This window comes from Nicotiana tabacum, chromosome 20, assembly GCF_000715075.1.
Source record: "Nicotiana tabacum cultivar K326 chromosome 20, ASM71507v2, whole genome shotgun sequence".
Classification (NCBI taxonomy): Eukaryota; Viridiplantae; Streptophyta; class Magnoliopsida; order Solanales; family Solanaceae; genus Nicotiana; species Nicotiana tabacum.
In genome coordinates this window covers 52,056,782-52,079,540 of record NC_134099.1, presented here as the reverse complement: position 1 = coordinate 52,079,540, position 22,759 = coordinate 52,056,782, and the positions used below count along the sequence as shown (strand labels likewise).

The following is a 22,759-nucleotide window of genomic DNA, read 5'->3' as shown; positions in this document are numbered from 1 at the left end:
ATAAAATTCCAAATAAATACTCATTGGATCAGTAACATGGCACATACACTTCAGTCATGGATCATTAAGATCCAAAGATGACGCATTAGAAATCGGAGAGTAATTATAAAAATTACGGGGGGGCTCAACAATCTCAACACTTCAGTTTTAATATACATGTCAAGCAAATCAAAATTCATCATATACCGCATTGTTTCAGGCGCCCTCAATGTTTTTTGCAATGATTCACTATTCTCTATGGGAATTTCTGAATAATGAGCAACAACCTGAACAATAGAATATGGCCATCTATCGGAAATAATAAGCCTTAACTCATCGGTTAGCTTCCATTCGAATACGCAAGTTCCTAACTAACTAACCATACTCAACATCTAGCGAAAGTTTAACAATGACCCAAGCACCGCAGTTATATCTGGCTGTATCAGTGTCACATAACATTTTGCCGCCCCAGTAGAAGTAAACCCTTTCACGTTTCACTTATATAAAAAAATTACAGCAATTAATAAATAATAAAATACATTTGGCAATTTAAATTAGAAAAACAAGAAAAATTACTAACCTTTTCGCTAATCTCGTATGTTGCTATCTTTTGATTAACTATATTCAAGAATAATATATATTATATTTTATGCACTTCGTGATGTAAAGCAATTGCACTGGTTATATAGAGCTTGAATGCCTAATACTCAAAAATAATAAGCGCGTGAAAATACCGCGCCTATGAGAAATACAATTGAAATCTCGCCACTAACACAGAGCTTTCATTGTATTTTAAAAGCTGCAATGTGCAGAATCTTGACATATCAATGATAAACCTAATGTGTGATCCAGAATCGCACCTTTAGTTGTTTTTCAAAGTAGACTAAAAGTATGATCCTTCATTGCGCCTTTGGTTATTTTTTTGAAAATATATTAAAGACGCAATGTTTAATAGCGTCTTTAGTGTGTCTAAAAATTAACGTTCAATCTGGAATTTGAAGGCAAATGACCCTTCATTTTGTCTCATTTCGAGAATCCCTTCAAATTATAGAGAAATCTAAATATAAGAAAAGAAATATCAAAAGCGTATACAACTGAAAATAATACTCATTTAAAGTTACAAAATTCTTTATCTATATTTGAATAGTATTAAAACATCATTTCTTCTGACATGGATAATAAATAAACCAAAATTCAAGTTATACTGTAAGGAATGATCCAACTACTATTAGAATTTTGAAAAGAAAAATAATGTTGGAAGAAAAAGTACAACCAGTACTATAGCCTGTTTGGCCAAGCTTCTCAAGACAAAAAAAATATTTTTTTTCCCAAAAACACTTTTTTCCCTAATTTGAGGTGTTTGGCCAAACTTATTTGGGGAAAAAAGTGCTTTTGGGAAGAAGCAGAAACAGTTTCAGAGAAACAGAAAAAAGTAGCTTCTTTCCAAAAGCAGAAGCAGAAGCAGTTTTGGCTTTTCTTCTTACCTAAAATACCCTTAACAAAATATAGTATATACCAAAATAACCCTTAAACCTAATACTTAGGATATTAATTTATAAATATTTCTTCTTATTTTTAGGAAACTTTCTAATATATAGTGTCTTTAGGGGTGAATGCTTTTATATTTGTTGAAGGAATTTTAATATATTTAACTTATATTAAAAGAATTAAGTACTTTTTAATTTTATTTTCATATTTTACTTAAATAAAATGATTTTTTTTTAATTATTGCATGTAATAACAAAATTTTGATATTATTTATTTACTTATAATATTAATTATTAAGTAAATCTATTCATGTCCTTATTCGTAATTTGACACTTAAAAGCACTTTCTAAAAAGCTTGACCAAACACAAATTATTTCTCAAAAGCGCTTAAGTATTTTTTTCAAAAGCACTTCTCAAAATAAGCTGATTTCTCCAGCTTGGCCAAACAGGCTATAAGAAGGGGTTATAAAATGATGAAAAGGGTTAATTATATTAAATAAAAAATTCACGTTTTACACGACTTATTGAGTAACTAAAAGAAACAAAAGAATTTTGAATCCTGAAATAAATAGAAAAAGAAAAACTTCTTCAGTTTTATAGTTTATACCATAACCTAGAAGCATTAAGATGAAGAAGAAGACTAAGATTCAATTTAGACCATACAAAAAAGAACTGTATATACTAACAATTTGCATTAAATTATTTTTCAGGTCAATAACTTTTGTGTACATCAGACAATTTACACTCATGATCGAATCTTAACTAAAGCTTAAACAAATTCTTAACCAACCATCTGGTACTTAATGGTTGCAATATCTTACACATTATTAAGCATGTTTAGGCTGAAGTTTTAGCAAAGGAACTAAAAAACTTCAGCTTGTTTAGACTGAAGTTTCGCATAAAACTCAGGACAAAACTGTAGACTGCATTACAAAACTTTAACATATTTTGGTATGAAGTTTTAGCAAATGAACTAAATAACTTCAGCATGCACTAGCAAAAACTCTTTAGAAAATTATATATTGCAAGGCAAAAACTTAAGCATGTTTAATCTGAAGTTTTAGCAAATGAACTAAATATATAACTTCAGCATGCATTAGCAAAAACTCATTAGAAAATTACATACTGCAAGACAAAAACTTAAACATGTTTAGTCTGGAGTTTTAGCAAATGAACTAAAAAACGTAAGCATGTTTAGCATGGAGTTTTAGCAAATGAACTAAAAAACTTAAGCATGTTTAGTCTGAAGTTTTAGCAAATGAACTAAAAAACCTAAGCATGTTTAGTCTGAAGTTTTAGCAAATGAACTAAATAACTTCAGCATGTTTAGACTGAAGTTTCAGATAAAACTCATAACAAAACTGTAGACTCCAGGATATATAACTTCAGCATGCATTCACATGAAGTTTTAGCTTCAACATGAAACAATTTCATGCAAGTGTGATTCTGAAGATGAATCTGGATAAGTTTCTAATTTTTTGATCAAGTTGCTGAGAGGAGAGGAGTAGATCTTTTTTCACGAATGAGGTTGCAGATCAAGCGATTAATGCGTGATGCAGGTTTTATATCTTTTGTCAGGAGTGTAATTGTCATATTATTACAGATTTTTTGTCAGCTCACTACCAAATCAATAATTTTTAAAAATATGGTACAAGTTAAAACGTGGCACAAATATAAGGTACGACTGCAAATCCCCAATTTAAAATAAATTTTGGGGCTTTCAAATTTTCAGGGCCTAAGGCAATGACCCTCATTAGGGTGGGCATATATCGGGTAAAATCGATAACCCGAACCGTTAATTATTTATTGGGTTATCGGTATTGGATTATTGGATTAACGGTTCGGTAACGGGTTAATTTTTTTTGTTTGGGTTATCTGTTCGGACTCGGTTTGGCAATTCTGTTATTGGGTAAAACCGATAACCCAATAAGGATTAACTAATTTACTAGTTTACCCTTAAGTAGATACATACTAGGGTTTCATAATTCATAGTTCACTCTTTGATTTCCTTATTCTTTCTCAGTTTCTCCGCCTCACGCCCTCACCAGTCAGTCTGTCAAGACTCAGGTCGGCGTCAGTCGCATTTCTCAGCTTCTTTCTTCCATTCTTCAGTCGCATCTTCACTTCATTTCTCAGATCCATCAGATTCTTTAGTGACATCTTCACTTCACTCTTCAGTCGCATTTCTCAGCCGCATTCTTCAGCTTCATCTTGATTCTTCGTGTAAGTTTTTAGTTGCTTCATCTTCATCTATTTCTTAGTTTGTTTGAAAGCATTCTGGCTCTGGATTTTACTTAGTTTGTTTGAAAGTTGAAGTGAGATTTGTCGTGTGCTTTAATTGTTGAGCTGTTACAAAGTTATCTTGTGTCAGTTGTTATAAAATTTGCATTTCATAACTAATAAACTTTTTAATCTATATACATAATTCTGTACTAGAGTAAAAAAGTAGATATCAATGTACAAAGAGTTACTGCTAGTCGTTTGAACAAAGAAGATCTTAAGAACACTGAATTTACCGAAACTGTTGTATACATTGTTAATCTTATAAAACTGTTTTAGCAAAACAGTTTTATACATTGCGAACAGTTTTATACATTGTGAAAATATTTTAGTTGTTTTATCTTATTGGGCAAATCGATAACCGAACCGATAATGATCGATAACCGATTAATCGATAACCGATAACCGATAACCGATAGGCAAAATCGATAAGCCTTTAGAGCCGCCCTTCATATAACGACTTCCTTACGAGTTGCATAATGTGACGGTTCATCGTGTTTTATTCCACGCCGTCGATGGCATTCTCATCTGCCTCATCAACGGCGGAGAACGGTGGATCACCCGTGAAACCAGAAAAGGCTCGTGCCGTGATAGAGCCCCAAACTCTGAAAATTCTTCAGACCCTTTGCACTTGCTGCCACACGGCTCTCGTTAACGAAGGGCCACGTCTTCCATTTTCTTGCACCCATTATTGCCCAAACAATTTCCAAATATTTACAACAAACTCAGCATCACAAAACCACAAAGGAACGGTCTTTTTCGTCATTTCCGTACTGATATGCTAGAAATATCTACTTTTCATTTCAAAGCTTCCTCACTTTTGAAAATTCCAACTCCATTATTCCTCCATCACTCATTTGAACAGTCCATAATCGGAAATGGCGGTAGTGGTCGGAAACATAGCACTATTACTCGACGGAACTCACGTGATCACCCCACGTGCTGCTGTCGTGTTACCAGATCGCAAAACAAAAGACGTTCTTTTGAACTTTTTTGTAAAGAAAGACCCATGTCAGAATCAAAGCATGTACACTTCTAGCGGGTTTGAAATTGAGAAAGATAGAGTAAATCTGAAAGTGGGTTTTAGAGGAAAAGTGAATTCGAAAGTGGGTTCTGTGGATTATGAGAATTTAAGTGATGATGAAAATGGAAATGGGTTTGAGGATGAAGGAGAAAGTGGAGAAGAGTTTGATTGGGAGAAAGAGATGAGGAGGAGAGTGAAGGAAATAGAAGAGATGAAGGAGTTGGAGAAGAAAGCTGAGGAGTTGCAGAATCGGGTCGATGAGGAGTTTGATGAGGAAGGTGAAAGTAGCGAAGAGACTGAGGAGGAGAAGCGGGAGAGAGTTCGAAGGGAGCTCGAAAAGGTCAGGCTTTGTTATAACAATCCATGTTTTATCATTCTGTCGTATTACTGTGTTTTTATATTGGTGATGTTTGGTGTAGTTTGTGCGCTCACGATTAATCGATTGAGTAGCTGCTACTTAACTTAGTCCATCTAGGTTTAGGCAGGCAAGAAGAGATCACCTAATGAACTAAAGGAACCTGAAAGTTTTATATATGTGTATCCATAAGCAGGGGCGGAAGCAGGATTGTATATGAAAAAAATGTTAACCTTATATATATAATGTAATTTTCGAGCGCCCTTCGCCCACCTAGCTCCGCCCATAAGATGCTTTCTCTCTTCATACCATGGTAACCTGTTTTACGTATTAGAATTTGGAGATGAATAGCTATTGAAGCAACCGATAAAAGGAGCAGTGTGGCCTTTTCTGATGTACTAGTGATAGTCTTATTCATCTTTCGTCTAGGTTTGACTAAGTGCTAATTTAATTTTGAAGCATGGTAGACAAGGGGCAAAAGAAGGGAAACTAAGGTGGGTGACATACGATTGCAAAATTGTATCTGGAATAGCAGAAATGAGAGAATTATTTCAGGATCATCTGTAGTGCCACATTTTGTAGTGCATCAGAGGCTATAACCTATTTTTAAGTAATTGGGAATGGTTTTCTAATTTGAGTAGGTATTTATTCGCAACCAAGCAACTCTGGGAGAGCTGAAATTTACTGAAAATTACTCTTAACAACTATTATTGCATATATATTTCACTTGCATGCTTCGTAAAATACTTACTGTTGTATGTGGTGAAGCTTTGTCGTGATGATGTTGATATGGGTGAAATTATCTTTTAAATGACTTGGTTAAAAATCGGGTTTGATGAAAAATTTCAGATCCTTTAAATTATCATTTTTTGTTTTGGTTTGAAATTTAGGTGGCAAAAGAGCAATCTGAACGCAGAAAAACTGCTCAATTAATGTTTGATTTGGGCCAGAAGGCTTATGGGAAGGGCATGTATGGACGTGCAATAGAATTCCTCGAGGGTGCTCTTACTATCATTCCTAGACCAACCTTGTTTGGTGGAGAGGTTAGTGGCGACCACTTCCCGAATAACCACACACAAGATGTGCTAATTTTTGTTCTAAGCCTAATTGCATTTACAAATTGAACTTTCAGATACAAATATGGCTTGCTATGGCTTATGAAGCTAATAACCGCCATGCTGACTGCATTGATTTGTATAAGCAATTAGAAAGGAAACATCCCAGTATCAGTATCCGACGTCAAGCTGCAGAGCTTCGCTATATATTGCAAGCACCTAAGCTGAAGATATCTCAAGAAGAAATGGTTACCATACCACTAATCGGTTCTAGCTATGATAGGTAAGTCCCAGTCATGCAATATTATATTGCTTATGTTAGCTTATTAAGACAGTATCAATTACTTGCCTCTAAGCAGAGGGCGTGATATGCAAGTGCTTGGGGAAATCAATATGGTTCGCTAGTGTTGCATTTGTTTTAATATGATAATGACTTAAGCATAATGTTACTAGCTAGCATCAATATAATTGTGACAATAATGTAATTAAAATAGTTTATGTTCTTTTGCATGCTACTTTTAGCATCCATGGATTATTGGAAAATATGAAAATGCCTCCAAGATATGTACGGGTTAAAGCATAGAAGTAGCAGAGCAGTTGAACAATTGAAGTTTTTTAATGTGCTATTCTGCCATGCACCCTCTCTCCTCCCTCTTTTGCCGATAAATGTAATTTTTTTGCGGCAGTGGATAGCAAGGGTCAGGTTTGGAATGTGACTTCAGATGATTAACAAGAACTTTTTCTTGTGTTGACGCTTTGGATGAATGAATTATTTAGGGGTTGTATTCTCCTTCTTCCTTTCCTTCTCTCGTTCTTTCTTTCTTTTTTCATTTCTCATTTTTGAAGTATTTTGTTTCATGGTTGAGGGTGCCTTTTCCTGGTCGGACCTTTGGAATCTCTTCTTTCTTCTCAAATGAATGAGGGTACCTTTTAATATGAAGTAGATTTTCAGCTCCTAATGTGCCAGTTTTTAAGGGGTATGATCAGATATGAGACCTTTCTAAGAAACTGAAGCTTGTTGATGCTTGGATAATCTGACTAGTTGTATTGTAGACAAACCTACTGAAGTTAGAAATTGATTGAATGAAACATATTAGACTCATTTACCCATGCAAGAAGCTTAGCAGTAACTGAATGACAACATTTGAATAGTATGCGGCTATGCGATGCCACGATCTGGTGTAAATGTATCAGCAGTTGTAACACATTAGTATGGAGTTCTGAGCATATTGGTTTAACATATACAATTGATGAATAGGTGGGTAACATTGTTTTCTTCTTTTTACTAAATATTAGGCTGTTGACTCATTTTCGCTACTTTTGGTACAATTCCTTATTCATGATAACTTTCGTATGAAGTAATTCTTTTAAGAATCATGCTTCCTGTGGGTGACTGATTCCAAGAATCGTTGAAGATCAGTGCGGAATTCCCTTCATTTTTTCCTGTTCTTCTTTGGTGCAGTTATGCTGGAACATGGACTGACAAAAACAAGGACAAAGATGAAAGACAAAGTCGGTCAACAACAATTCAGCTTCCATCAAGCAGGGACTGGTTGGGGGACTTTATGGTGTGGAAACCAGCAGTTGGTATGGAGAATAGCCAATCATTCTGGGCAATTTTAACAATATGGATAGCTTTGGTTGGAGCTGCACTCTTTTTGCAAAAGTGAATCATATACAAGTAAAGCTGTTTATTGTCTAGCTTTCTATTCTTTATTGGTATATATAGTCTGATGTGTATTGCCATTCTAGTGCCTGTTGTATATTACCATCTTTAATATGATTATTAGCAAATATCGATTCTGCCATGCACTAGACTTCGCATTTATCATCTGTTTGCATGTTTGATGGTTTTTATTTCTCCTCCCTACAGTCTGGCAGGGTTAAAAGCGAAAAAAGCCCTCTTTTTTCGCCAAACATTAGATTCCTCTGTGTGAATATTGAAAGAATTGACATAAATGCAAACTATTATACTTTGTTCTCTATAATCATTTGTGGCATTCAGATTAAACAGGCAGTATAATTTCAATTTGGCCTGCACTCAGCTAACAAGGTTTTCACCATTTTCTTTGGCCTCCGAGTCTCCTCCCCATTGTTTTATTCTGTCTCTGGCAAGGGAAGCCTGTACCAGATAACCGAAGTGAAAATAGTCAACGTCTTTTAAATATGAGATTAGTTCTATGCATTAATGGGATAACAAATATATACACTATTGGGTTACTGTTAAGGTAATTATACGTAAATAAACTTTGATAAAAAAACATGATATAAATGATAACTAACTTCTATCATGGGTTAAACTATAATGATAATATAAAAATCTTCATATTGTCCATATATATAACTTGAAAAAACAAGAGTTTGATTCTTGATGTGTGCCTTACCTCCTTGTTCCAATTAGTTCGAAGGACCATCATGATCAAGACACCAGTTTGAAGAGTCATACCTGCTAGCATCCCATACCAGATTCCCTGAGAATTTCATGCACAACATTTGTAAATAATAAGAATCTTGGAGCTGATGTTCCTATGGGAATTGATTCTGAATGGTATTAACAATTTATTTGCAAGTGAGATAAAGGAACTCATACCTTAACGCCAATGTCAAGGAGGAAGCCAAGTATGAGACCTATGGGAATACCAAACAAATAGTAGCAAGCTATGTTCACATATGCGACGTATGCTTGCCACCCTGCTCCTATGGCCACCCCTGCAATTACAGGAAATCTACCAAGTCACCAACCTTCACGCTTAGACCATCTAACAATTGTATATATCAATTGGTTGTCTACTTGAGTTTTGCGTAAAAGAGTTCTCTTTACAAATATTAATTTGATGACTTTGGCGCGATATATTAAAAGTTAGGTGACCATGAAATTATCCCAAATCTTCTATATTCCGTCCGCTTTATCAGCCAATAAAATAATTGTGCAAAAAAGATCAAAGAGAAGATTGAAAGAGAAGGTAAGTTGAGTACCTGAAAGAGTAGGTTGAAGACTGCTAACAATAATGGTGACTGCTAACATAGGTGTGAGCTCATATACAACCTGCTGGACTTCCGCACTATTTGAAAACAATGGAGGATACCAACTCCGAGAAAAAAGTAGAACCAATGAGAGGAAGACGCCGGCTAAAAGCGAAGTGATGGAGGCTATTATTACTGAAAATTTTGCAGTTCTTGGATGCCCTGCTCCTAGTTCATTTGACACTCTCACGCTGCATCAAAGTGATAACAATTTTAAGGGTGTTGCTTGCTCTAATAACAACTTGTGATTAAGTGACGGTCATTAGAATGAAAATGGGATAATATACATACATAAATATATACGTATACACACACACACCTTATTGCAGCATTGAATCCAAGTGCCACCATGAACATCCAGCCTTCTATATTCATGCTGCAATATTTGAAATAACATCAACTTAACCAAAAAAAAGAAAAAAAGAAAACAACTTGATTGCCCATATATGTGCATGGTAGTCATTATTGACATCAGGATTTTAATAAGCAATATTGATCTATTTGTCAAATTGTTGTATTAGCGCAAATGTGAAACCCTAATTGAGAGCGAAGTTCATGACCAACAAAGAGAACGGAAGAAAATTAGAAAGCTGAATTGCTTTTACTATATGCATCAGCTTTACACACACAATTAGTTAACTAGTTAATTAGGTAATGATATCTACTAACTAACTATTTGTTAAATAGGTCAAAAAGTAATTGCAGCCACGACTTCTTTCTCAAGTCACTCCTTCCTTAAACACTTCCGATCAAGCTACGTGGTGCAAACACATAAAGCATACCAATCTTGGAACTCAAGCATTCATGTTGTATCTTGCCAAGTTCCTTTGTCAACTGATCTGCTAGTTGATCCCTGGTATTGATATATTCAGTCTTCACCATGCCTTTCAGAATTTTCTCCCTAATGAAATAAATTAAATTTGCAGCTATCTGTATAAATACCTTACTGTCGATATGGATATTTACTGGTAGTTTTACCTCAATCCCAACTTCCTTTATTAATTTCAAAAACCAAGTTAGCTCTGCAACTGTAGAGACAAGGCTTTTGCAGAGCTTCTAGACAGTATGGTCTACTTCTTTGGCTTCTAAGAAATCAAAGAATCTCCTGGTTTGATAAAGAATCCCGTAATTGTCTTCATAGAGTGTGGGCAAGCTACTCAGTCAACATAACAACATGTTGTCACAGTTCTATTATTGCAGCTAACAACAACACTCCTCGTTCTGGTCTTTGTTTTACATATGTTACCACCCTTAAGGCAACATCCATGTGAGACTTCTTATGTTGCTGTAGGCTTTGGTTAAGAATTACAGACTGAATGCTATGTTAGGGCTGGTTATTGTCAAATATAGTAACTTCCAAATTAATCTCTGATACATTCCTATCAGACACAACTCATCTCTGGTGCCACTTGATGCTCCTATCATAAAACTCCTTAGTAGTTAGGTTGGTATTGACTTCAAGTGGAGTACCGATTGGTTTAGATGCTCCCAGTCTCAAATCAGATATCAACTCTAAGGCATATTTTCTGTGATGCATCAGCAATCTATCTTTACTCCTTGCAAACTCTATCCCAAGAAAGTACTTTAGCTCTCCTAAGTCCTTCATCTTAAAGGTTTATTGGAAGGTTAGCTTTGTACTCTTTATAAGTTCCAAACTGTTACCTGTAATCAGAATATCATTTATACATACAAAGACTTTGTCAGTCTTCTTCACAAACAGGGAATGGTCATGTTGACTGAAACCAAAGCACAAAAGAGCTTCTGAAAGCTTAGTATTCCATTTCCTAGGGGCCTGCTTGAGTCAATACAAGGATTTTATGAATCTGCATACTCTTCTCTCCCCCTGACTCTGAGTCAAATTCATATCGATTTGATCAAACAAGTCATCTTGTAAGAATACATTGTATATATCCATCTAATGGATAATGTCAATACTGTGCAGCTGCAATAGATAAGATGGTCCGAACTGTGACCATTTTCACAACAGATGAAAAAGTCTTCTAGTAGTCAATCCCTTCTCATTGAATATATCCCTTTTGCCACTAGTCTTGCTTTGAACTTCTCCACCTCACATGTGGCCTTGTATCTTACTTCAAATACCCACTTGTAGCCAATTGCAGTTTACCATGATGCTAAAGGAATTACATACTAGGTATGATTGCTTTCTAAGGCAGCAATCTCATACTGCATAGCCTTAATCCACCTCGAGTCCTTGATAGCTTCAGCATAGGATGATGGCTCCACAACCAAAGACAGTCGTTATGTAAGCCTGATATGATAGTGACAAGGTCTCATAAGACCGTGAGATAAATTATAAGGAACATCCTGATGAACTGGTAAAGTTACAAGGTCCTCCATCCATAATTGATGATTTGTCTTTCTAGAATTTGCCCTCAAAAGAGCCTCAGAAGGAAGCACAGGATGTTGAGGCACAAGAAGTTGAATAGAGTGAGGAAGTTTTGGCTCATCAACATAAACTTTTGGCACATCATCATAACATCAGCATCAACCGCTACACTCTCATCAACCTCAGTTCCAGTTAGGGGTGGCAATTTGAGCCCAAACCCCTCCAACCCGCCCGGATATTAATGGGTTGAGCTACAAATATTTTAGCTCATGGGTCTATTTGGGCTGAGCCCAACTTAACCCATTATTTTTTTATAGCCTATTCAGACCCATAAAGTAGCCCAAATACAACCCATGAAGCTCACCCAAAACAAAGGGATCTTGAAATTTACTTAGTTGCCCCAATTTTATTTATTTATTTATTTTAATTTTCTATTTTTTCGTTTTTCTGCACCACCCACCCACCCTAACCCCTCTTAAAAAGTTTTTATTACTTTTTTTTTTGTATTTTCAATTTTCTATTTTTTCGATTTTCTACACCCCCCTCCCGCAAACCCCCTCACTTTTTTTTTTCGTTTTTTGTGTTTTCAATTTTTTGTTTTTTCATTTTTTTCCTTTTTTTGTTGGGCAGCTGACGATTTGTTTATCGCGGTCGCAGAGAGGTTTCGCATTCGCTTAAGGTGGTGGAGCTGGCTATCACCTTTGCGCTTGTTAGTTCGCGATTGCAGTGTGATGCTGGAGGCAGGTTGGATCGTGGCTTCCGTGTTCGCAATAGAGGCTCGCGTTCGCGCTTCTATGGTTCGTTGGCTTCCGCATTCGCGCTTCTGTGGTTCGTTGGCTTCCGCGATCGTAGGACTCAGAGCGACCACGTAGTGCATTCTCCTGGGCAGTGTTACCTTATGCTTCAGGATCGCATAGTGTATAACTGGGTTGTATTACAAGACATTATTTTCGGGACATTGAGCTTATTTTATAACATTGTGCGATTGTGAGCTCGGATTGAGGCGATTTTCACCACTTGGATTGGGAAAAGTATTTTTGACTCGGATTTGATTATATTCATGAATCCATCCTTAATTTTAGCATTTGATTGGTGGATCTAAAAGAAAAATTTGGAGTTTTTGGTAAAACTTTTCTAAAGTGAAAATTGAGATTTGAACATTAATTTAGAGTCGGATTTGGATGAAATTTGTGGGGTTGAACTCGTATTCGAGTGGGTATTTGGAATTTGTGCATTTTGTCGGTTTCGGGTTGTGGGGCCGATTGACTTTTTTGTTGGCATTGAGTATTTGATTAAAGATTCAACCTTTATCGTTTGAGTTTGATTCCTATGACATTATTTGATGTTAGTGAGTTGCTTTTGGCTAGATTCGAGCTGTTTGTAGGTCGATTCGCACGAGGAGGCGTTCTTAGAGTATTGATTTAGCTTGTTTGAGGTAAGTGTCTTGCCTAACTTTGGTTGAGGAATTTTTTTCTTATAATTGGTATTGTTTGCTACATATAGGAATGGTGTATATATGAGGTGATGAGCGTATATACATGTTCCATAGGTATTCATGCTCCGGGAAGATTCTAGCTTACTCCATGCTTTGTTTGGTTGTGTGTCTACTTGATTCTATGTATTATTCAATTAATTGACTACGTGAGCACAATAAACCATGCTAGAGAAATGTTGAGACTATTGGTACCTTATTTTGAACACGTTGAGTAAATCTTGAGACTTATGCTATACTTGCCTCGGAGGTAGATGCATGTATGTTATGAACACACATATGTACTTGTTCTTGTATTATGCTTTGATTATGACATGTACATTCTGTGATACATATATACTCTTTTGTATGACTACTTGAACTTGGTTGCAGTAATTGATTTAGTCGTAGTCATACCTTATCCGCATTTTTATTGTTATCATGTCCTTGTTCGCTTTATTGATGAGTTACGAGAATGTGCCTCTTGCTGATAATTTGTGATCTTGCATTGTTGTGATTATTGTACTTGTGGACATGTTGAACAAATTGATTGTGATGATATTGTGGCATGAGGTCTTTGCCATGCAATTGTGATTGGGGGTGTCAGCACGAGGTCTTTTCCGTACGGTTGTATCTATTGTTGTGCGTGTAGGGCGAAATAAGGGTAGTGTTTTGCTTGGGTTGTCCACGTGGCGAAATAAGGTGGCGATATGCACATGTGGCAAAATAAATATAGTCTTTATTGATATTGCACATTCGGTGAAAAAAGGGTGGCATTGTGGGGAAGTTATGTGATTGCTTGGGGACGATTTTATTGTTTATACTTATGTGGTGGTACGAGAGTAACATTCTTGAATGTGCATGCGCCTTCTTTACGTGTGTCATGCATTTTTACATATTTTGTTGTATTGCATTTAACATGCTAATCTGTTCCTATGTTATTTCTTGATAATTTGGTTTTCAAGATGAATTAACCTACATAGAGTTGATATCTCATATTTTGTTGAGTTATTGGTAGCATATCAGATTGACGTGATAAGGAAGTTGTCATCATGCATTGATATATTTGATTTTTGAAAGGTTCTCTAGCACATGTTATTTGGTATTTGATACTAAATCGGATCATGTTGGGCCTAGATTTAATAGATGTGTATGGGTATTGTGCATAGATATCATATCGTGCATACCTCTTGTGAGCGAGGTTGGTGCAAGTTATAATTGTTGAACATGTCTAATTGGTAGTGTTTGTTAATTACCCTATCTGCTTGTGCACCTTTACTATTGATGTTCTTTATTTTGTAATTTCCCGTCTAGAATATTATCTTTGTATTATACATGTTATTAAGTTGCACACGTTATCTTTTGACTTAAAAATCTTGTCACTACTTCTCTGAGGTTAGTCAAGATACTTATTGAGTACATGAGGTCGGTTGTACTCATACTACACTTTTGCAACCTTGCGTGCAAATTCTAGAGCTGAGTAGCTGCGGAAGACGAAGCCTTTCATTTGAGACGTACCAACGTTCCAGATTCAAGCTACCTTTTGTTTCGGGGTGTACAAACCGAACCGAAAAACCGCACCAAACCGAAATATCTAGAAATGTTTGGGATTCTCTTATGGGATGTAATATTTAATAGAATATGAAATGCTTAATTTTTATTAACTTTAAACAATGTGTTGTATGATCGCTTTCTTATCAAGTGTTATTGAAATGTGTCAATCACTTTTTTTCCATATTTATTATATTCTTATATCTTTTTCAAATTTGAAGTGGTGTTTTTAAAAATTAAATAGAACATATCATTATTTAGGTATCATATTGGTTTTTATGTTTAATTATTAAATTTGGTTAACTTTGAAAGTGTACATCAATGAAAATTTATTGTCAGACAACTATAAAAATAACTATCATGCTTTGTCAATTTTTCAATTTTTATTAAACATATATTTACTCATAAAAAATTTTAAAAAGTAATATTGACATATACTTCATGTAACAAAAAAACTCGAAAAACCCGACAAAACTGAACCAATCCATACCGATATAAATGGTTCGGTTTGGTTTTAATAAAAATCAAACCAACCCGGTCCATGTACACCCCTACTTTTGTTCATGGTAGTTTAGGATTTTATTTCTGTTTATGTAAATGCTAGACATATATTGTATTTATTTCTCTCATTAGTTTTGTAAATTTAAATTATAGTGGCTCATGACTTGTACTACCAGTACTTGGGTTAGTATCGAATTATTTGCAGTTTTATTCATAATATTGATGATTTCTTATTATAGTAGTAACTTATACTGTTTAAGCTTACCTAATGGGTTAGATTAGGTATCGTCACGACTTGGTGGGGTTTTGGATCGTGACAGAGCCATCAGCAGAATCTGACACCTAGCTTGGAAATAAGATTGATTGAACCCCATCAGAAACTAAAACAACTTCTAGCTAGGCATACGTACTAAGTATTCTCTTATTTCACACAATCGCAACCAAGATAAGGTACTAGAGTCTCATACTCATCCCAAAGGTCCTTAAGCCTTGAGTGGTAAACGGAGACATATGATGTACCTTGAGTAAGAGTGGCGATCTCTTTGTGCAAATAGAAAGACCTGGAGGCATCAACTTTGTCAAAGCATTCACGAAGATCTGTCCAGACCACAAAAATATCATATCCATAGATAACTCCAGTAATTAGTTCCTTAGGCACACAGTTCATCAACCACACAAGGACAATAACATTGTAATGCTCCCAATGGTATCTAGCTTGTTGCTTCCTATGAGTGCGATCTTCATCGAGCCACTCCAAAGAGAATAATTCTCTGTTCCAATCAATTGAACTGAGATCGGAAGAGATCCACTCGCATCAGAAGCATGCAAGTAAAGTGGATGATTGTGACAGAGTTTAACCTCGAATTTATCGTCTTCATTGCGTCCGACATTGTTTCCCACTGCGAGCAATTGACTACGCAAAACGAAGAAAGAAGGAACCATACAAACACAACAGAGATCGAGAAGCAAAACCTTTTGATCAGAGCTAGAATCTCTAGCCCAAAGGCTCTGATACCATGTTAAATTATTGTATTGAGAGCAATTGTGGAACCCTAATTGAGAGCAAAGTTTAGGACCAAGAAAGAAAAATGGAGAAAATGAGAAAACTGAATTGTTTCCAGTATACGCAACTGCTTTATATACACAATTAGCTAACTAGTTACACAACAATCTCTACTAACTATCTGTTAAATAGACCAAAAAACCCTTGTAGCCACCTGCCTCCTTCTCGAATCACTCCTTTAACAATGTTATAACAATTCAGCTTGTAGTAAATTTAGAATTATATTATAAAGGTTTTAAGACTTCACATTTTGTCCTAAATAAATACTACATTTTAGTTTTGTATATATTTTTAATTGGTGTTTGATTATGGTACATATGCATATCCTCGTTAAGATCATATATATAGTTAAAAACTTCTTTCTCAAAGTGACACAAAATATGAGCATAGTTAAGGGGATTTAACAAAACTAGTCTTACCATACGCGCATTGCGCGTGTTCTTCGTGTTAATGAAAATAAATTTTTAAATATAATATAAAAAAATTCAAAAGATGTATTTACATTATAATATAAAAATTAATAAAAATTTGCATGTTTCAAAGTGATAGATATTAATCATATTTAAGAGTTTGATCCACTCTATTCTATCCATACGTTTGTAATCATATAGGCATCCAAACTCAATTATTATTAACAGTTCTTGTAAATTATTAGCTCGATTGTTATTTTATACTACCCATAATTTCTTTCTAAAGTACTTCTTTTATTCGAGACAATTACATATATGCTTCATTTTCCTATTCTTTTTCCTTTGTACGAAATATTAATCATTCTTTTATCGTTTATAACTGATTTTACATTAAAAAAAGACTATAATTTGATTATTTTTCAATATTTAAACAATAAAAGTGGACAAAGAATTTGAGCATGTTCAAAGAAAAAAGAACGTCCTAATTGCTCTTTAAAATCTAAATCCATGCCTCCATGTTATCAAATATGAATTATCGTTAATGCTTTCATATTTTATTAATCAAAATTATATTTATTTATGCACTTTTTTTTAATGTTCCCTTTTAACTATTAGCATAAAATTGTAGGATCAGTTATTTACTCTATGATTATATCTAATAGTACTATTTATTGGAATGTAAAATTATTTTTGTAATACAAAAATATTGCAGGAATAATATTCGATTGAAGAGTAAAATGATCTTTGAAATTTTCATGGACATTTAGATCTATCAACTGATTCTTATAATCTTCTTACTTTGTATAATAGTAATTAAATAAATAGTGAATAAATTTCTTATTTTATCTTTTTTAAATAGTTCTTTTTTCACCATTTTCTCTAGATAGGTTGGTTAGTATTCTTCTCATAAATCTCTCTTATATGACAAAGCCTTCCATTATTTATGTTGATGAGTTGGTGCTTTCTCTGTATGAGAAGTTAGAATTTCAGTTGGTGCCCTGATTCAATTGGAAAAGTGAAATTGTTTGTAAATTGATAATTAACAAATTTATCAAATATAATATTATTTATTTAATATAATATTCTAATTCCTAAGGATATAGAAGAAAAAAAAAGGCAAAAAAAAAAAAAAAGCAGAAAAGAGAAGGTGTGTAGGACAACTAAAATACTGCCGAATATAAATGTTGTGAAAAGTGCAATTAAATTTAATGTTATAATATTTTACATAATTCAAATAAGGGAAGATTTAATAATTAAAATTCTAGTTAATTTCAAACTCCTATATATTAGGAAAATAATTTAAATGACTATTTTGTCTAGTGTAAAGTCTATTTTTAAGGGGTAAAAAAGACGAACGACATTTCATTAAGGATTCTTTTAGTATAGTATAGATTAAGCCTAGTTACTTTCAACTTTTAACGCATTATTAAAATGAAAGCTATTAATTCCAAAGATTTTCTCTTCCAGCTCTCCGTCCCCCATTATTCACGGATTGATATCTATTAATAAAATATATAAAGAAAATTATTAGTTGTACTTTCCGTGCGAACAATACGGTTGAGGCTAATAAACGCCAAGTTGACGCTAAACTTGGAAAATTCCTTAGTCAACTGGTATCGCTACTTATTAGTATGCTAAATAAATTAATTCAACAGGAAAATTTCGTATTAGCTTTTGGTCCACAGTACGAAAGAGTAGGTCATTTTCAAATAAGGATTCGTGTCAAATTAAATAAAACTATGTCAATATCTCATAGAAAATTGTGAACTCACCAAATAGAAATTGCATCCACAGCTACTTCAGCATTCTTGAGGTATCCAGCAACGAGAATTAGTGCCATAAAGTACCACATCTCTAAGCTGCAATAAATCTTGAAATACCCTTTGTTACCATACTATTAGCCGGTTAGACTTGGAATATATACATATATAATCCTATGTGCTAGTTACGAGGGTATCTAGAAACCCTAAATAGGTCTTACTCAGATGATCAACACTCTGCCCAAATGGTGCCGAGATTCCAGAAGCTTTTGTCACAGTTGGCTACACAGCGTTATTATATTCTTTTATTTTTCAATCAATGCAGTAGCTAGCTCGCCTCATTTATTGCCGTTGAATAGCGAAATTGTGGGATCTAAGTTTCTTTATATTATGACGTACAACAGAACATGGGCGTAATTAAAGTCCTCTCAGTCATTTCCTTTTCTTGTTTGAAGGAGAGGAGGATGAACGGTGTTTAGTCTTTCGAATATTAAAACAAAGATAGGTCAACAAGAAATGATCACGTCTAGTTATTACGGCCGAGACTTATAAAGATGAAATTGTTGATAACATCATACGAGTATAAGACAGCTTTTATACATGAAACTTACGTCTTACGTTTCATAATTCTTAAAATTATCGTCAACCTAAATTCCTTTAAATAAATAGTTTGGATAGTGATGGATCTACTAGTAAAAGCTTCAAAACTTGGATGATCAAAATTATAACTTACATGTGTGACCTATGTAATTTTATTTTATTTGTGTATATGTTTGTTCTTCAACTAACTTCTAACCAACTTTCGGAAGTAATTAATTAAGTCCTTTTTGGGTCTTTCCTATTGGATAAGGACCATCAATATATATCATAACGTAATATTATAAGTAAAATGGTTCTAAGTATTCTTTTCTGGGGTTGAAAATGGTTTGAAGTATGAAATCATGAATGCATTGCGTTTACTAATAAAAGCTGAATAATCTAACTAGACCACAAGAGTTATAACTTAATCTATTATTGAAGATCACATGCCTTATTTTATTCGTTGCAGGTATTATGAATATACAATTACCTTTTAAATAATCTTATAATGTAAAAAAATCTTGTATGTTATGTATGTGCATATAAATTAAACTTATAATCTAAACGACTTCAATCAAGAAACTCACCAGAGCATGACAGCCGATGCAAAAGATAATTTAACAAAATCCCAAAGATTTTGAAAAGCCTTTAAAGAAAATCCAGACCAAGCTTGTCCACAAGTCCCACTTAAAATATACACCAGCTGAGCCACCACTATGAACCACCACGAACCATTCAGCACCACCGCACCACCCACCAGTCCCCACCCTAGCTTGAGCATCAACAGCCAACTGAACAATGTGTGTCCGATTAGACCAACTGCCGCTATGGCCGCCATCACCATGATCTTGCTTTGAGCTTGCAAGAATTTTTGTATCGGAAAGTTCAGTGCATAGGCGAACAACTGTGGAATCATCCACACAGCAAACATACCTGTAAATCGGCGAATTCAAGATTTAGAGTTAATGAATTCAGAAGAAGTAAGATATTGAGTATCTTAGTATGTATATAATTTCCTTTTTTTTTTTTTTTTTTTGCGTGCGGCGTGTATAAGAAATGAGTTCTAACTGCTTCTGTATACCTGCCCATTTCGATATATCTGGCGTTTGACCGATGAATTTGAGAAGTGGGGTGGCGAAAATGTAAGGAAATATTAGAACCAGGGCTGTGGTAGTGAGGATTACCCATGATCGTTGCATGTAAGTTCCTAGCATTTCAAGTTGTTTTGCTCCAAATGCTTGTCCACATAGTGTCTCCAATGCACTTCCCATGCCCAACTGTGATCACAATAAACCTCGTTAACACCAAAAAAGAATCGAGAATTTCCTAAGTCAGTCACCCAGTCAGAATGAGCGTGATTTTATTATGTCTATACATTATATGTATATATGGTTCGAGCCAAAATCTACAATGTTCATCCTAAAATTCATCTAGCTCTAATTAACCATACTTATTAATCCCTCCTAAAATGATACTATAGACAAAAATCAAATTCAATCTACTTTCATACCTAAATCGACTATGGATTATGGTATGATGAAAATAAATTTGTAAATCAAGTAGTAGGAGTAACATATTTGCAGAGCTATGTATTTTAAAACAATAATATATTTTAAAGTCATGTATAGGGTAGAGATGCATCATACCATGACACCAAAAGCAAAACCAGCAATGACAGAGTTTTCGATGGAGACGGCCGCTAGTTGAATGGTACCAACATGACCAGCAAATACTTGAGTTACGGCACCGATGGAATATTGGCAAACAGAAGTGAAAATGGCTGGAGCAGCAAGGTACCATAGTTTCTTGGACTCCACAGAAAACTCTCGGATTAAATCTTTCACTCCACGGATTTGTTGGATATCATCTTCGTCAGCTTTGAATGATGAATTAGTAAAAGGCCAATTTGATGGTTTCAGTATTGGGTTGTGCAACTCATCATCTTCATTGTAATTTCCTATTGGTGTCAGAAGTGGCACCTCTGTATCCTTGGCCATGGTTGCCATTATTGGGTGGAAAGGGCTAGTATTTAAATTATTTGTTCACTCTTGGTTGTTAGAAGTGGGGCAGCCGAGCTTTAAATAGAATGACATAGCTAGTAGTATTTGATTAATTTGTTCATTTTTGTCATCATCAAATAGTCTTTTTTTTTATACTTAGAAAAGACTTATAAACTACTTACTCTAGAGCTGTGCATAATTTGATAAATAGCGAATTATCATACCGAAATAAAAAAATTTGGTATTTGGTATTCGGTATGGCATTTAGTTTAATTTTAAAAAAGAATTGGTATTAGGTATGGTATTTTGTATTTTAAAATAAAATACCGAAATATTGATACCGTACCGAAATATATATTATATTGCACAATACACGTATATTTGATTATAACATAAATATAAAAAAATCTAAAATTTTACTTTCCTTTATTTTCTAAGTTCATCAATTAACTCTAAGTAAATAACAAGACATTTCTAATGATCAAATTTATTCCTTTATCTATAGTTTTCTCCCTTTGGGTTGATATTTGCTGGTTTTGGACAAAACTTTTGTCAACAAACGTTTTTAGTTTTGTACTTTTGAGTACTTTAATAAAGAATATTACAGTTATGACTCTACGCAGTAGTTAGTATTCAAACCGAATAAACCAAAGTTACCGAACCGAATAAATCGAAATCGAAAAGAGAAAAATCGAACCATACCGAATTTAATTAGGTACAGTATTGGTAGAGCATTTTAAGAAATTGAATATCGAAAATACCAAATCGAAATGTCTAATTACAGTATCGTACTGACCGAAGAACACCCCTAACTTACTCCCTCCGTTTCAATTTAGATGAGATAGTTTGACTTGACACAAAATTTAAGAAAGAAAAGAAGACTTTTGAAACATGTGGTCCTAAAAACTTAAGGGGTAAAAGCTTTGTGGGGCCATAATATTTGTGTGGGGTATAAAAGCATCTCATTAATGGTAAAGTGAGTAAAATAAAATGTTCAAATTAATTATTTCTAACTATAGAAATATGTCATTCTTTTTGAAACGGACTAATAAGGAAAGTGTGTCATTTAAATTGAAACGAAGGTAGTATAATTTTTAAAGATGACCAATGTATAGGTGGCGTGGACGGTATATATAGATGGTTAATGGGGCCTTTCACTAACATGAATGTGACGACCCGACCGGTCGCCTTAAGAATTTATGCCCCGATCTCCTATTAACTGCTTTTTCCAAGTTTATTTATGCTATTTTGATTTGCCGGGATGTTCGGTTTCGAGTTTCGGAGGGTTTTGGGACACTTAGTCTCTAAATGAGAGCTTAAGTGTTGGAAAGTTGACCGTAGTCATAACATTGTGAAGACGGCCTCGGAATGGAAATATGATGATTTCGTTAGCTCCGTTGGGTGATTTCAGATTTAGGAGCGTGTTCGAATTGTGTTTTGGAGGTCAGTAGCTAATTTTGCCTTAAAATGCCGAAAGTTGAATTTTTGAAATTTCCGGTCCAATAGTGAGATTTTGATCTGAGGGTCGGAATGAAATTTCGGAAGTTGGAGAAGCTCCATAGTGTTGAATGTGACGTGTGTGCAAAATTTCAGGTCATTCGGACGAGGTTTGATAGACTTTTTGATCGAAAGAGTATTTTGAGAATTTTGGAGTTCTTAGACTTAAATCCATGGTTAATTTGAAGTTTCGATGTTGTTTTAGGTGTTTTAAGGATTGGTACAAGTTTGGATAGTAGTTTGTGACTTGTTGGTGCCTTTGGTTGAGGTCCCGGGGGCCTCAGGATGAATTCGGATGGTTGACGGAAGGATTTGGAGTTAAAGTTTGCTGCAGCAGCTGGTTTACTGTCATAACCGCACCTGCGATTTGGGTCC

At 34.5% G+C, this 22,759-nt stretch overlaps 2 protein-coding genes across 2 annotated transcripts; one reads left to right on the top strand and one right to left on the bottom strand.

Annotated features, from left to right (window-relative positions):
* Positions 1 to 4,228: 4,228 nt before the first annotated feature.
* On the top strand, positions 4,229 to 7,990 carry LOC107787556 (uncharacterized). The gene is made up of 4 exons (XM_016609147.2): positions 4,229 to 5,111; positions 6,017 to 6,169; positions 6,259 to 6,464; positions 7,644 to 7,990. Exons 1-4 carry the CDS (start codon positions 4,626 to 4,628, stop codon positions 7,849 to 7,851), a joined length of 1,053 nt encoding a protein of 350 aa, XP_016464633.1. The 5' UTR covers positions 4,229 to 4,625; the 3' UTR covers positions 7,852 to 7,990.
* Positions 7,991 to 7,999: 9 nt separating this feature from the next.
* Positions 8,000 to 20,925, bottom strand: LOC107787547 (protein DETOXIFICATION 30). The gene is made up of 9 exons (XM_016609138.2): positions 20,534 to 20,925; positions 19,969 to 20,164; positions 19,475 to 19,820; positions 18,321 to 18,407; positions 9,525 to 9,581; positions 9,158 to 9,396; positions 8,772 to 8,890; positions 8,566 to 8,652; positions 8,000 to 8,303 (listed from the first exon to the last, which is right to left on the bottom strand). The coding sequence occupies exons 1-9, from the start codon at positions 20,891 to 20,893 to the stop codon at positions 8,223 to 8,225; spliced, it is 1,572 nt and encodes a 523-aa protein (XP_016464624.1). The 5' UTR covers positions 20,894 to 20,925; the 3' UTR covers positions 8,000 to 8,222.
* Between the last annotated feature and the right edge of the window lie 1,834 nt (positions 20,926 to 22,759).